Source organism: Myotis yumanensis, unplaced genomic scaffold, assembly GCF_028538775.1.
Source record: "Myotis yumanensis isolate MYYU_CA2020_CCGP unplaced genomic scaffold, mMyoYum1.0.hap1 SCAF_17, whole genome shotgun sequence".
Lineage (NCBI taxonomy): Eukaryota > Metazoa > Chordata > Mammalia > Chiroptera > Vespertilionidae > Myotis > Myotis yumanensis.
In genome coordinates, this window is record NW_027223768.1 from 43,163,278 (window position 1) to 43,177,580 (window position 14,303).

Here is a 14,303-nt window from a genome sequence, read left to right on the forward strand (position 1 = left end):
CCCCCCCCCTGCGGCGACTCTGAGGCCCTTTGTCTCGCCGCTTAGTCACCCCCTTTGTCCTCGTCTCGGAAGGGGGGCGGCGAGGGCCGTGCGGCCTCGTGCTGGCGCGTCCGGCCCCGGCCCGACCTGAGCGGAGGGGCTCCGAGGCTGGGAGACGGCGGCGGGGCGGGGGGGGGGGGGGGGGGGGTGCGGAGCGCGGGCCGAGCGGAAGCCCTGGCCGCCGGGCAGGTAGTCGCCACCTGAACAGGAAGGAAGGGAGGGAGGATGTGCGGGGCGGGAGGGGAGGGGCCCTCTCCGGGGCAGGGCTGCGCCCCGCTTCCTGGGGAAATCCTGGGGAGGAGTGAGCCCGCGGGTTCTCCGCCCAGCCCGGCTCCTGCGGCCCCGGCCCCGGCTCCGGTGAAAGCACAGCGGCCCCGCAGGAACCGGAAGGGAAGGTGCCGGGACGTTGCGGGCCGAGCTCAGGCTGAGCATCAGCCCGGGACCCAGGTCGGGTCGGGGTTGCAGGAGGCAGCCAGCCCATAACGTAGATGATTCTCATCATGGATGTTCCTCTCCCTCTCCCTTTCTCTCTGAAATCAATAGAAACATATATTTTTTTTAAAAACTTTTAAAAATAAAAGCCCTAGCCGGGTTGGCTCAATGGACTGAAGGGTCCCGGGTTTGATTCCTGTGGGAGGCCACAGTGGATCTGTCTCTCACATCGATGTTTCTGTCTCTCCTCATCCCTTCCACTCGCTCTAAAAAGTCAATGGAACCCTCGCCGGTTTGGCTCAGGGGATAGAGCGTGGCCTTCGAACTGAAAGGTCCCAGGTTCGATTCCGGTCAAAGGCACATGCCCGGGTTGTGGGCTTGATCCATGATTCTCTCATCATGGATGTTTCTCTCTCTCTCCCTCTTCCTTCCTCTCTGAAATCAATAAAAATATATTAAAAATAAATAAATAAAATTAAAAATCAATGGAAAAAATATTCTCGGTGAGGATGAACAAACAAATAAAAGATGACTGGCTGTCCCAGGACCCACTGGGTGCTGGGCAAGGTGGGGCCAGGAGAGGGAGCCAGGCGATGGGCCGGTCAGTCTCCCACGCTGGGTGGCTGCCTGGGGGCTGGGGAGAGTTGAGGGCAGTTGGGAGTGGGTAGGAGTGAGGCCAAAAGCCTGGGGGAAGGGAGCCAGGCCAGGGGATGGGGAGTCAGGAAGTGGGGAGGGGGAGCCTGAGGGGAATGGCCTTGGAAGGGGTGGGAAGTGGTAACTCCGGAAGGGAGAGCCTGCAGGAGAGAAGGGACGTCAGAGAAGAGGAGGTGGCACCCTGGGTCCTCCTTCTATAAAAGGAAAAGTGATAGCCTTCCTGCCTTGCCCTCTCCCCTCCATGTGCCCATGCTAAGCAGACTCATCCTACCTCTGGGCAGTGAATTCCCTGATGGCTGTGTGCCTTCTGCACTCCAGCCGCTGGGTCCTGCCTCACAGTGTCAGCCGCCTCCTCTCTGCGCACCTCTTGATGCTTCCTTCCCTGTTTCCCACCCTCTTTCTGGGCAGTTCACTCAGGCTGCTCAGCCCTGGAAACCGGCTCTAAGGGCAGAGGGCAGCTGGGGGACCCTGGAAAAGGGAGCCAGACCCCCTGGGACCTAGGCCCTTTCTGTACGTCAGCCAGGCCTTGCCCTGACTTCCTAGCCCCTTGGGGCTCTGTCCACCAAATAGGGAAGAGACAGCTGAGAGCTGGCTGTTGGGTTTGGGGAAAGACGATGTCATCAGCTGGCCCAGGGCCTGTGACCCATCCCCCATCCGGCTGCTAGGGATCCCCCTCCCCTGGGCAAGTCCCATTTTTCTTTAAAGGAAAACAAAAACTAGGGTTTTGGGGAAAGAATGAGACACCATCTGAGTCCCACCATCAGAACTGCTGGCTGAATGGCTTACAGCTCAGCCAATCACAGAGACTGGGGAGACTTAAAAGAGCTGGCGGGGAGAGTCTGCTAGGAACCTCAGGGAGACCCAGAGGCACAGAGACCGGGAGAGAGGGCAGGAGAGAGACAGACCCAGGCACGCGGGAAGCAGGGTCTGGGCAGCCAGAGGCCGGGAGAGGCAGTTCCCAGGAGAGGGTTTGCAGGACTGGCCACGAGGCACCCTGCTCAAGCCAAGGGCCACGCTCTCTCCACCTCGCCTGAGGCCCCCAGCCCCTGAAACGCTGCCTCTGACCCTGGCGCTGGCCGAGCCACGGCTGCCGAGGGGAGCTTTCCACAGGCCGGGCGTGAAGGGAGCGGGCTGCCGGCGTCAGTCCTTACAGCTCCAGCACCCGCCATGTCCCCGACGGACCCGAACCCCAAGAGGGGCTGGGCCGGCTGCTGGCTGTGGGGAGCCCCCTCCCGTCTGCTCCCCACCCTGCTCCTGCTGCTGCTGGCCTCCCTCCTGCCCTCAGCCAGGCCAGCCAGCCCCCTCCCCCGGGAGGAGGAGATTGTGTTTCCAGAGAAGCTCAACGGCAGCGTCCTGCCTGGCGTGGGCACCCCGGCCAGGCTGTGGTACCGCTTGCCCGCCTTTGGGGAGATGCTGCTGTTAGAGCTGGAGCAAGACCCGGGCGTGCGGGTGGAAGGGCTGACGGTGCAGTACCTGGGCCCGGCGCCGGAGCTGCTGGGTGGGGCGGAGCCGGGCACGTTCCTCACCGGCACCATCAACGGAGATCCGGAGTCGGTGGCATCTCTGCACTGGGACGAGGGAGCTCTGTTAGGGGTGCTGCAGTATCGGGGGACCGAACTCCACATCCAGCCCCTGGAGGGAGGCGTCCCTAATTCTGCTGGGGGGCCTGAGGCTCACGTCCTACGCCGGAAGAGCCCTGCCAGCGGCCAGGGCCCCATGTGCAGCGTCAAGGCGCCTCCCAGGAACCCCAAGCCCAGCCCCCGAAGAGCCAAGGTAGGCCACCCAGAGCCCTGCAGCCCCTCCTGCCTTACCTGCCCCCTGACCCGTGTCCCCCTCGCCCCGCCCACTTCCACTTCTGGTCGTTCTGCTTCTTCCCTCGTGTAGCCTGCTTTTCTTCTCCCATGAGCCTTCTCGGGCAGGTGCTGGCTGCTCCCTGCCCTCACCTTGATCCCAGCAGGGTCCCAAGAGGTGAGTGGGAGGCTCTGTGCTGGGAATGACCCCCCTCTCCCCACCCAGCCCAGCCTGGCACCCTGCTGCTCGGGCCCAGGTGGGAGTCTCTCCTCAGTCTCTTGGCCTTGACTCTTTCCTGTGCCCCAAATCCCCACCACCACCACCACCACCACACAAGCTAAAGGAGTGAGAGTTGAGGCCCAAGCGAGTGGCTTCTGGCTTCCTATACTGCCTTCCACATTGTCCTGGCAAACTGCAAACGAGGGCAGGAGTGGCCGGAGGAGAGGCACTCCACATCTCGTCCTGGCCAGTCCCCTTCCCACACTGGCCTGACTGCAAGGCTGTGAGGCTCCCTCCTCCCCTCCTTCCCACTCCAGGCTCCCCTTCCTCCCTCCGCCTCCCCTCTCCAGCTTTAATCCAGTCCAGACGCTCCCTCCACACCCGCCACGCTGAGATCTGGCCCCAGCCCCCGCTGCTGACTGAATTGTTCCTCCAACCACACAGGGCAGACACGTTGCAGCCCAGCACTGCAGGCCTGGCCACAGTCAGGCCTGGGGACGCCCAAAGCCCCTCCCAGAAGCAGTCCCAGCTGCTTTTCACCACTGGGGACCAGGCAGCCCTGGCGCCCCCTCCTCTCCATCTCTGAACCAACAGCTGATTTCTCAGAGTTCGCAGGAAAGCTCTGGGATTTGGGGCTGGGGGAGGACCCAGCCAGCCCGGGAACCTGGTGGGTGTGTGTGTGGGACCAGCCTGCTCTGCCCAGTTCCAGACCAGGAAGCGCTGGAAGGAAAGTGGTCGGGCCTGTGGCTGGGCAGCTATTTGAGGCCCTCCTCTCCTCTCTCTCCCAGCGCTTTGCTTCCCTGAGTAGATTTGTGGAGACCCTGGTGGTGGCGGACGACACGATGGCAGCGTTTCATGGCGCAGGGCTGAAGCGCTACCTGCTCACCGTCATGGCCGCCGCGGCCAAGGCCTTCAAGCACCCAAGCATCCGCAACCCCGTCAGCCTGGTGGTGACGCGGCTGGTGGTTCTGGGGCCGGGCCAGGAAGGGCCCCCAGTGGGGCCCAGTGCCGCCCAGACCCTGCACCACTTCTGTGCTTGGCAGCGAGGGCTCAACACCCCCGAGGACTCGGACCCGGATCACTTTGACACAGCCATTCTGTTTACCCGTCAGGTAGGCCCGTCGGCACCATGTGAACAGCGCCTGCCCGAGCCCCGTAGTCTGGGTGGCAGCCCAGGGGACTCCGTGCCGAGTCCTCATGCATCTTCTTTGACCTCCACAGGACCTGTGTGGGGTCTCCACCTGTGACACCCTGGGCATGGCCGACGTGGGGACCGTGTGTGACCCGGCTCAGAGCTGCGCTATCGTGGAGGACGACGGGCTCCAGTCGGCCTTCACTGCCGCTCACGAACTGGGTACGGGGTGGGGGGACTGTGGTGTCTGGGATGCGTGAGAGGCGGCAGGGGTGAGGCTCGGGGACAATGAGCTCACCAGCGTGCAGATGGGGTCAAGGTGTTTCTTCCTCCCTCCGGGCCTAGGTCCAGGGCCATCCTCCTTCTCTCTGGGTGTAGACACACACTTAGGTTTTCTATTAAGTGAGCTAGCATGTGGAAGCCACTGTAACTGTGTGTGTGTATGCATGTGTGTGTGAGTATATGCATGTGTGTGAGTGTATGCATATGTTGTGAGTGTGTGCATGCATGTGAGAGTGTGTATGTGTGTGAGAGTGTATGCATGTGTGTGAGTGTGTAGTGTATGTGAAAACCTATTACTGTGTGAGTGAGTATGTGAATGTGTGTGTGTGGCATAAGACAGGCATGTGTGGGGGGTGTGAGTGAGTGTGTGCATGTGTATGGGGAGATAGCACAGTATTGAAAGAGGTATTATTCAGGAGAGCTGGGGATGGAATGGTGGGTAAAGGGTTGGGAATGTTGGCTACAAGGGAAAGTAGGTAAGGAAGGACCCTGAGCATATTTTGGGGGGAAGGGGAAGCAGAGCTCTGGGGGTGCTATATACTGAGCAGCCCTCAGAGCATCAGAGGGGGTTGGGGCCGGGCAGGACCATCCACAGCTGCAGCCACCTTTGTGAGGCTGCCAGGGAGGGGACCCCTGACTCCAGCAGGGCCTCTGCTCTCACAGGCCATGTCTTCAACATGCTCCATGACAACTCAAAGCCATGTGTGGGCCTGAACGGACCTGGGAGCACCTCCCGCCATGTCATGGCTCCCGTGATGGCTCACGTGGATCCTGAGGAGCCCTGGTCCCCCTGCAGCGCCCGCTTCATCACGGACTTCCTGGACAATGGCTACGGTAGGCAGCCCTCCCGCCTGTTCCCTGGCGAGATGCAGCCCTGCACCCACTGTGCTCTTCTGCCTCCTTCCGCGTGGGCTGAGTGGACTCCCCCTGCAGCATGGGATGGGGAGAGAGATGCTGCCAGGGGTGGCACATTTTCAATAGAATTAGACTGGCCTTCTAAGGGCCAGAGCTGTCCAACACTGGGATGAGCTGCAGTGAAGGCAGCTGCCTGGTCACTGAGCTGTGCAAGCCCAGCAGGGTGGGCGTCCGTGGGCAGGACTGTTGGTGGGACGCAGACTCAGCGGCTCTGTGGCTGGTCGGGGAGGCAGGCGGTGTGGCTGGGTCGTGTCCTGGTCTGTTCTCCAGATGTGGGATGTGTGCTGAAAGGCACGTTGCCTCTGTGCTGACCTGTGAGACAGGCCTGGTGATGGCAACTGCTCGTAGGTGTTGTTGGCCGGGATGGAATGAGGTGGTTGGACAAGCAGTGAGCCGGCACTCCTCACGCAGGAAGCAGCCAGCTATTTACAGCTTCGTGCACGCCTGGGATGTGGGTCCCAGAGCCTTGGGCCCAGGAGCCCAAGTCCTCGGTGGCCATCTCGAGGGCCTGAGCCCACCTCTGAGCCGGGTCCTGCCCTCCCAGGGCACTGTCTCTTAGACAAGCCGGAGGCTCCCCTGCACCTGCCTGTGACTTTCCCCGGCAAAGACTATGACGCTGACCGCCAGTGCCAGCTGACCTTCGGGCCTGACTCACACCACTGTCCGCAGCTGCCGCCACCCTGTGCTGCCCTCTGGTGCTCTGGCCATCTCAATGGTCACGCCATGTGCCAGACCAAGCACTCGCCCTGGGCCGACGGCACCCCGTGTGGGCCCGCACAGGCCTGCATGGGTGGCCGCTGCCTCCATGTGGACCAACTCCAGGACTTCAAGGTGAGGCAGCAGGCAGGGGGCAGAGGCCTGGGGCAGGGATGGCCTGGTGCTCAGGAGGGAGCACAGTTACCACCCTTCTCTTCTGTGTGGCTGCAGGTCCCACAGGCCGGTGGCTGGGGTCCCTGGGGGTCCTGGGGCGGCTGCTCTCGGAGCTGCGGGGGCGGCGTCCAGTTCTCCTCCCGGGACTGCACGCAGCCTGTCCCCCGGAACGGCGGCAAGTACTGCGAGGGCCGCCGCACCCGCTTCCGCTCCTGCAGCTCCCAGGACTGCCCCGCGGGCTCAGGTGAGGACCCGAAGGGCCAGGTGGGGGCGGGAGAGCTTCCGGAACCAAGGAGGTGCTGATGTCCCTGCAGGGGAGGGCAGTGTTTACCCCTCAGGACCTGCCCGCCCCTCCCCGGGGCAGAGAGGTGCCAGCTGGGGGAGCTGAGGGGCCAGGTGCAGCGGCTGCTGGGGGATGAGGGGCAAGGACCTGACTGTGCCTGTCACCCCGACAGCACTGACCTTCCGTGAAGAGCAGTGTGCTGCCTACAACCACCGCCCCGACCTCTTCAAGAGCCTCCCAGGGCCCATGGACTGGGTCCCTCGCTACGCGGGTGTGGCTGCCCGTGACCAGTGCAAGCTCACCTGCCAGGCGCGGGCCCTGGGCTACTACTATGTGCTGGAGCCGCGGGTGAGCCATCGCGGCCCTGTCCGTGCCCACACTCCCACCTCCCTCTGCCTCCTGAAGGCGCAGTCCCCCTGCGGCTGTCCCACGGCCAGGCCAGCAGCCAGGCTCCCTGGGGCCTATCTGTTCATGGTATTTGGAAAACAAACCCCATCTCTGGACAAGGGGCCCATCAGCAGTGTAGCCTGCCCTCTCCCTTGGCTCCTCCCCTCCTCCTGTTCCCCTGCTCCGGGTAGAAAGAAGGCCAGTATGTGGCCTTTGGGGCAAGGCTCTGACCCTTTCCCATGGGCTCCTCCACCAAATCCCAGTAGTGCTGCGTCAGCTCTTGGGCGGCCAGGCCTCCGGGAGACAGTGGTGCCCTGCACTCCTCGGTGATAGGGCCGCGGGCTGGAGGCGGAGGGCCCAAGGAAGCGACCCCCAGAGTGCACTCTGCCCTGCGCTGGGAGAATTCCTACAGGCTGGCTGCCCTCTAGCGGCTGTCTGGGACGGTGCCCTCAAGGTTTAGGGCTTGGTGTTGGGACTTAGTCCTGCATTTCCCATCATGGTTCTCCACTGGCTGCCAGCACGCAGCCTTTGGGCAAGTTCCTAATCTTGAGCCTCAGTGTTCCAGCTCCAGAACCCTCAGGTAGGTATGTTTATAAAGCACTGAGCGCAGAGCCTGATGCAGAGAGGTGCTCTGAAGGGGTCATTCTGGGCCCCTCCCCCCTCCATCCACAGCCCCTCTCTCATGGGATGTGGGTCTCGTTTGGTTACCAGCCCCTCTGGATGTGGGAAGGACCCTTTGCATCCCTCCTTTTCTTCTCCTCAGGTGGTAGACGGGACCCCCTGCTCCCCAGACAGCACCTCGGTCTGTGTTCAAGGCCGCTGCATCCATGCCGGCTGTGACCGCGTCATTGGCTCCAAAAAGAAATTTGACAAATGCATGGTGTGCGGCGGGGACGGTTCTGGCTGCAGCAAGCAGTCTGGCTCCTTCAGGAAGTTCAGGTTCATCCACGATTTATTTCCTCCTTCCACCTTCCTGGACACTCCTCAGGGCCTGGGGGTAAGAGGGGAGCTCAGCACTGTCTCTCCTCTCCTCTGAGAGTCTAGTGAGGGAGATGGATGAGCAAGCAGGTAGCAGTGTCCCACCTGCTCAACAGGCTCCCCAGGAGGCGGCCTCCCTCCTGGGGGGACAGTAGGAACTGAACAGGCACCAAGGAGGTCAGGCTTCGAAGGGCCCCTCAGCGAGGGGACAGTCGGTGGACAGTCCAGAGGTCAGAGGGTGGAGGCACGTTGGCAGGTGCTGGAATCCAGGCTGGATACTGCCCATATGCCTAAGAAGACAGCCCTCTACACACACACACACACACACACACACACACTCATGTACACCCACACTCAACACATGCACATGCACACATGAACACTCATACAGAGGCACACATCACACTTGCATGTACACACATGTGTGCATATGCACATAGATGCAAGTGTTAACACATGTGCTCTCACACGTGCACACACACGTCAGGCACACAGAGATGCACACACACACAAAGCTGAGAAGGCTGAGGGGTTCAAGAAGATGCTGAGCTCACCTTTGCTCCTTCCACACAGGTACGGCTACAACAGTGTGGTCACTATACCAGCAGGGGCCACCCACCTCCTGGTGCGGCAGCAGGAGCCCCCAGGTGTGCGGAGCCTCTACCTGGCCCTGAGACTCCCCAATGGCTCCTATGCCCTCAATGGTGAATACACACTAACGCCCTCCTCCACCGACGTGGTGCTGCCGGGGGCCGTCAGCCTGCGCTACAGCGGGGCCACAGCAGCCGCCGAGACGCTGGCCGGCCACGGGCCCCTGGCCCAGCCCTTAATGCTGCAGGTCCTGGTGGCCGGTGACCCCCAGAATGCCCGCGTCCGGTACAGTTTCTTCGTGCCCCTGCCGGCCCCTCCGCCGCAGCCTGCTCCCCGGGACTGGCTGCACCGAAAGGCGCAGATCCTGGAGGTGCTGCGGAGGCGCCCCTGGACCAGCAAGAAATAGCCTCACCGTCCCGGCGCCCTGGCGCCGCCAGACTGAGCTGGGAGAAGGGGCTTCGAAGGAGCCTCGTGCTGGACACAGTGGGGAGGGCGCACCCTCCAACAAGGATGCGCAGGCCGGCCCTGCCTGCTCCTGCCCTGGAGGCAGCCACCTGGGTGCAAGGGCTGGGAGACAGTCCCGGTCTAAACTGCCCTCTGCCCTGCTGGTCATAGGAGGCGGAGGCGGCAGGGTGGCCCTGTTGTATTTATTTAGTATTTATTCACTTATTAGCACCAGGGAAGGGGCTCTGGGGAAACTGACCTCTGCCCCTCGTGGCCTCACTCTGACCAGCAAATCTGGGGTGGGGTGGTGAGCCCGGTGTCCTGTGTGTTTTCGTGTGCGTGTGCGTGTGTGTGTGTGTGTGTGAAGATGTGTGTGCGTGTGTGTGAAGATGTACGTGCCTGTGTGTGTGTGTGTGTGTGTGTGTGTGTGTGTGTGAAGATGTGCGCGTGTCTGCGCGTGAGGTGCAGCCTGCCCTGCCTTCCTCTCCCGAGAGCTCTTTTCTGGGTAGGAGGACGCAGGGCGGCAGGTCCCCGGGAGTCGGGTCGCCATGGTTTAAATGTAAACGGAATTCTGTTATTTATGTGCCCCCTTGGGAGTGGGCTGCACCCTGGCTCCAATCGCTGACATCCGCTTCCCAGTTGCCAACGGCAATCCCTCCTGGAGGGCTGTGGCGGGGCGGGAACAACACGAATAAACAACCGGCATCTGCCCAGGGAACGCAGCTGCCACTGCGACTCACCTGCCTGTCTCCGCCCGCCCATGGGGCCTGCCAGGCACTGGAAGGTGGCAACGAGCCTTGAGCCTCGCTCAGGGCCTCTGCTTGGCGGAACCCTGTCCTGGTTCTGAGCGCCTGTCCCCCATCTCTGCAGGCTCCCATCCCATGAGAAAATAAACACTTGGCTCCCAGCACAATAAGTAACTACGTGAAGGTGCAAAGATCCCAAGAACAGCGACTTGGACAAAAACAAGCCCTCAGCAGCGGGGCTCGTTGGGGGCTGCGGGGGCTGCGGCTTTGGGGGGAGGTTCATCAGGTTAGAGTCGGGAACTCCCAACGCTGAGCCTCCGGTTGCTCGTGTGTGCGAGGGAGCTCATTACACGGGTCCCGCGGGGGCTCTAGGAACCCGTGTTGCAGCTTTCCCAAAGCGAAGGCTGTACCCCGGTGAGAGGTTACCGTGATGACTAATGAGACAGGGTCCCCGAATCGGCCAGTGTCAGCCCAGCCGCTTGGAAGACGTCAGGCCAGCATGGAATTGAAGAATGGAAGGCGGTTTGGTAGGCAGGCAGGAGGCCTGAGGCCACACTCCCTCCAAGGGCAGAGGGTGCTTCTGAGCAGGCGACTTGCGCTCCTGTGTGTGTCCTGGCAGGAACAGGTTGGGAAAGGGTTAGGGTGGACCCTGCAAGAAATTGGCATCTTGCGTGGCAGTTGCAGCACTGCTAGGGAGGGGGCAGGGACTCGATGTGGAGGTGGGAGGAGGCCCTGAGGTGGGGGTGGCAGAGGTAAGGCCACAGCAGCAGGGGAGCTGGCGCTGGCCGGCTGTGGGGGGTGGAGGGCTGTGTGTGCTGCGCTCCCCAGGGCGGGGCGGGGCGGGGCTGGCCCAGGTGTGTCCCAGGCTGTCCTCAGTGCCTGTGCTTTAGGCCGCCTTCGTGTCCCCATGGGAACAGCGCCACGCCCCCTCTTCCTTCCAGGACACGGGATCGGGATCGCACTGCTGGGCTTGGCCCCTTCCCTGCGGTGGGCCAAGGCCAGTGTGACCTCAGCTGTTCCATCCAGTTAGCGAGGCTAGACCACCCGCCAGCCCCCAGACCTGAGCCCTGACTGAGGCGCTCACTGCTTCCGGGAGGCTAAGGATTAAGCTCCACAAGGAGGAGCCAGGAGCCGTTCAGAGAGCTGGGTGGTGAGGAGCGTGCAGAGGAGCCAGCTCGCTGGGCCCCGGGGGCCGGGGGTGAGTCAGGCCCGGCCCTGAACACCGGGAACCCTGACGTCAGCACCAGGAACCCTGACGGCCCTTACAACGCAGGGCCGTCCACTCTTTGGAAATCACCATCCTGTGTGACTTCACCAGGAAGTAGGGCTCTGACTGGCACAAAGAAGTTTTTCCCAGAAAGGGCCCGAGCCCTGCTACCTCTGTGATCGGTGGGAGGAGAGAGGAGACGCAATGGGCAGCTGGCCCTTAGTCCCAGGAAGGCCTGGCCCTCCCTCCCAGAGGGCTCACCCCACCTTCCTTCCCAGACCCAGACTGTGGGCTCAGCCTCGTACTCTGAAGTCAGGGTCCAGCTCCGTCTTGCTAGGGGGGGCAGTGCTTGCCTGCCTGCAAGAGCCAAGCGAGCCCACCTCCCCAGGCTCCGGACATTGCCTTCCTGGGCCGAGCTGGAGGCCAACAGGGATAGCAGGAGGCCCAGAGGTGGCGAGACAAGCATGGGGTCAGAGGGAAAGGGAACAGGATGCGCTGGAGAGGAAGACAGGGCTGCTGAGCAGGGAGGGCCTGTGCAGGGAGAAGGCCATGCGCGTTCAGACACGCACTACGGAGGCGAGTGGTCCTGTGCTTGAGGTTGAAGCAATAACCGGGCCGTTCCTTACGCTCTTCCTGCCCCTGGGCGTCTCTGCCTCTGTGGTTCGAGCAGAGGAGTCTGGGAGTTGTCCAGCCACTCCCTCTGTGGGGGGTGGGGAGCCAGTTTCTGGGGGTGCTGTGGGACGGGCCACTCATTCCACACCCACCCCGTCTCAGCCCCATTTCTCAATCTCCATATAGTATTACAGCATTTTGTTTTCTAAAACACAAGATTGACAGTAAGTGACAAAACCAGCATCTCTTTGTCCAGGGCTTGTGGGGGAAAGAAAGTAGAATTCAACGTATTGACACTTTATTGGTTAAGAGGATGCTTCTGAACCAATCAAATCCGTCTCCCATTGACGGTTACTGGGGGAAGCTAGTCACTGCCCAGAGCCTTGCCAGCTGACAGCAGGGGAAGTCATCAGTTCTCAAAACCTCAGAAAGGGGAGGGGAGGAGGCCCAACCTGTGAACAACTACCCCAGACAGGACCTCCCACGGGGAAGGCCGAGGCCGCAGCCTTTGGAGGGAAAGGCAGGGCGGGAGGTGGGGTTCAGGTCTCCCTCAGCCTGGACGGCCAGCACCAGGCCCTCCAAACCCTGTAAAACACGGCACATGTGACACACACATGTCCAACTACATACAGATACACCAGCACATTCTCTTGATAACGTAGATGAAAATAAGCTTTGAGAAGCAGGAAATATGAGAATTTTGGCCTGAAAGTGAGTCTCAGGAAAATATATTTATTGACCTAATTTCCTAATTAAAATGGACTGTTTATCCCATTTATTTGTTCAACAAATAAGCCATTGGGCTACAAAGTGAAATCAAATCACACTGTCACAGCATCTGGAAAGGATGCAGGTTTTTGGAGTCAGACGGAATCCAAGCTTTGATGTGATCTTAAGTGATTCAATCTTGGTGAGCTTCAGTTTCTTCATTGTAAAATGGGTACATTGCCTGCCTTATGGAGAGGTCAGAGCTTAAGAATATAATGATGTAAATGCCTAGCCCTGTGTTTGGCTTCCAGAAAGTGTCCTACCTTGATATTCCCTCCCCCTCAAATCTCTTCCTTTCCTGGCCCCTCCCACTCCAGCATTAGCATAAGGAACAACAATTATACCAACCATCAGGTCGGACCTACTAGTAAGATGGGCTCTTTTGTAGAATGTGTGTCCAAAGGTCTGGGTTCTGTTCAGGGGAAGACCTGGTCCCTGTCCTCAGTTCACAGTCTGGGAGCTGAGTTAGGTGAGACCTATGTGGTGATAGAGGACCCTCCCCACCCCCCACGCACACACAGAGGGGACACAGGTGCTCCTGCTGAGGTGTCGCCTCCACTTCCGGAGTGATGCTAGCACTGGGCTCCTCGGGGAGCTGGAGGAAGAAAGCAGTTCCACTGGCTCAGCTCTGAGTTTTTCTCTGTCACACAAAACCAACATGACATGAGAGCAGACTCGAAGCTGGAGGTGACACTGAAGGCGCTGAGCAGGGCCACCATCCAGGTGGGAAATGTTGACTGGGAGAGACAGAATTTTACAGACTTTGAGGTGAGCATTGACTCATGCTCCTGCTCCATTCTCCCGCCGCTGATGTTTCCTTGAGAAACTGAATAGTATTAGGTTTTACGCCGCCGCAAGGAAAAACCGTGAGTCCAATCAGAGACCAGATTAAACAGGCTTTATTGGGAGCACACGGGCGGGTTCACCAGCTCGGAGAGGGGAGCTGGAGAAGCCGCGCCAGACTGGAGCAGGGGCAAGTTTTTATGCTGGCAGAGACTGGTGGCAGTGGGGGTTGTCTGGGGTCAGGTGAAACCTGCGGCCTGTCCTGCGGTTTTGGCCATTTTCAGGAGCCGTTTGTCCAGCAGGGACTTTCCACCAGGGTAGGGCAGTTTCTGGACGTCAGTGTGATGAGGTCAGTTTTTCACCGGCCCAAGAGAGGGAGGGGGTCTTTTCGCCCCCGGGGCAGGGTGCCAGCGAATACCGGACAAATAGATATTTAACTTATTTTATTTTATGACTAGAGGCCTGGTGCACAAAATTCATGCATGGTGGGGGGGGAGTTCCTTCAGCCCAGCCTGCACCCTCTCCAATCCAGGACCCCTTGGGGGATGTCCGATTGCCAGTTTAGGCCGGATCCCGGCAGTCGGACATCCCTCTCACAATCCAGGACCACTGGCTCCTAACTGCTCAGCTGCCTGCCTGCCTGATTGCCCCTAATCGCCTCCGCCCGCTGGCCTGGTCGCCCCTCACTGCCCCCCCACCCCCCGCTGGCCTGGCTGCCCCCAACTGCCCCCCTGCCAGCCTGGTCGCCCCACACAGCCTGCTGTTCAGTCTTTTGGTCACCCCTCACTATTCCCCCTGCCGGCCTGGTCGCCCCAGGCAGCCTGCTTGTCATTACTGTTATTGTAACAGCATCCCAAACAATTTGCATATTCCTCTATTATTGGTATAGATTGTTGTTCATTTTCATTTTTCTTAATTTTATTTTATTGTTTAAAGTATTACAAATAGTAGTACGTATGACTCCTTTTTTTCCCCATTGACCTTCCCCTGGCCTCCCCTACCCCCCCCCCCCCCCCCGCACATGCCATCATCCCCATCCCTCACCCCCCTTAACTTATTTTAAATTAGTTTGTTACTATAAGGCTGGGTTTCTTCTACTGTGTTGGCGTCTGTCATGAGGAGTCACTAGGGGCCTGGGATTTATTTAGAATATAGAAAGGCAGGAGGTTG

General features: G+C 60.4%; 1 protein-coding gene across 1 annotated transcript; it reads left to right on the plus strand.

The window, feature by feature from the left end:
• Positions 1 to 1,244: 1,244 nt before the first annotated feature.
• Positions 1,245 to 9,917, plus strand: ADAMTS4 (ADAM metallopeptidase with thrombospondin type 1 motif 4). Its single transcript, XM_070397358.1, has 9 exons — positions 1,245 to 2,898; positions 3,924 to 4,247; positions 4,357 to 4,489; positions 5,213 to 5,383; positions 6,009 to 6,295; positions 6,392 to 6,578; positions 6,790 to 6,965; positions 7,768 to 7,943; positions 8,556 to 9,917. Exons 1-9 carry the CDS (start codon positions 2,293 to 2,295, stop codon positions 8,977 to 8,979), a joined length of 2,484 nt encoding a protein of 827 aa, XP_070253459.1. The 5' UTR covers positions 1,245 to 2,292; the 3' UTR covers positions 8,980 to 9,917.
• Positions 9,918 to 14,303: the final 4,386 nt, after the last annotated feature.

What these genes read in the sequence shown, in the direction of transcription:
- ADAMTS4 (XM_070397358.1), top strand. Translation starts at nt 2,293, where the DNA reads ATGTCCCCGACGGACCCGAACCCCAAGAGGGGCTGGGCCGGCTGCTGG. An exon ending in ACCAACTCCAGGACTTCAAG is followed by an intron (nt 6,296 to 6,391) that starts GTGAGGCAGCAG and finishes GTGTGGCTGCAG; the next exon opens with GTCCCACAGGCCGGTGGCTG. An exon ending in ACTATGTGCTGGAGCCGCGG is followed by an intron (nt 6,966 to 7,767) that starts GTGAGCCATCGC and finishes TCTTCTCCTCAG; the next exon opens with GTGGTAGACGGGACCCCCTG.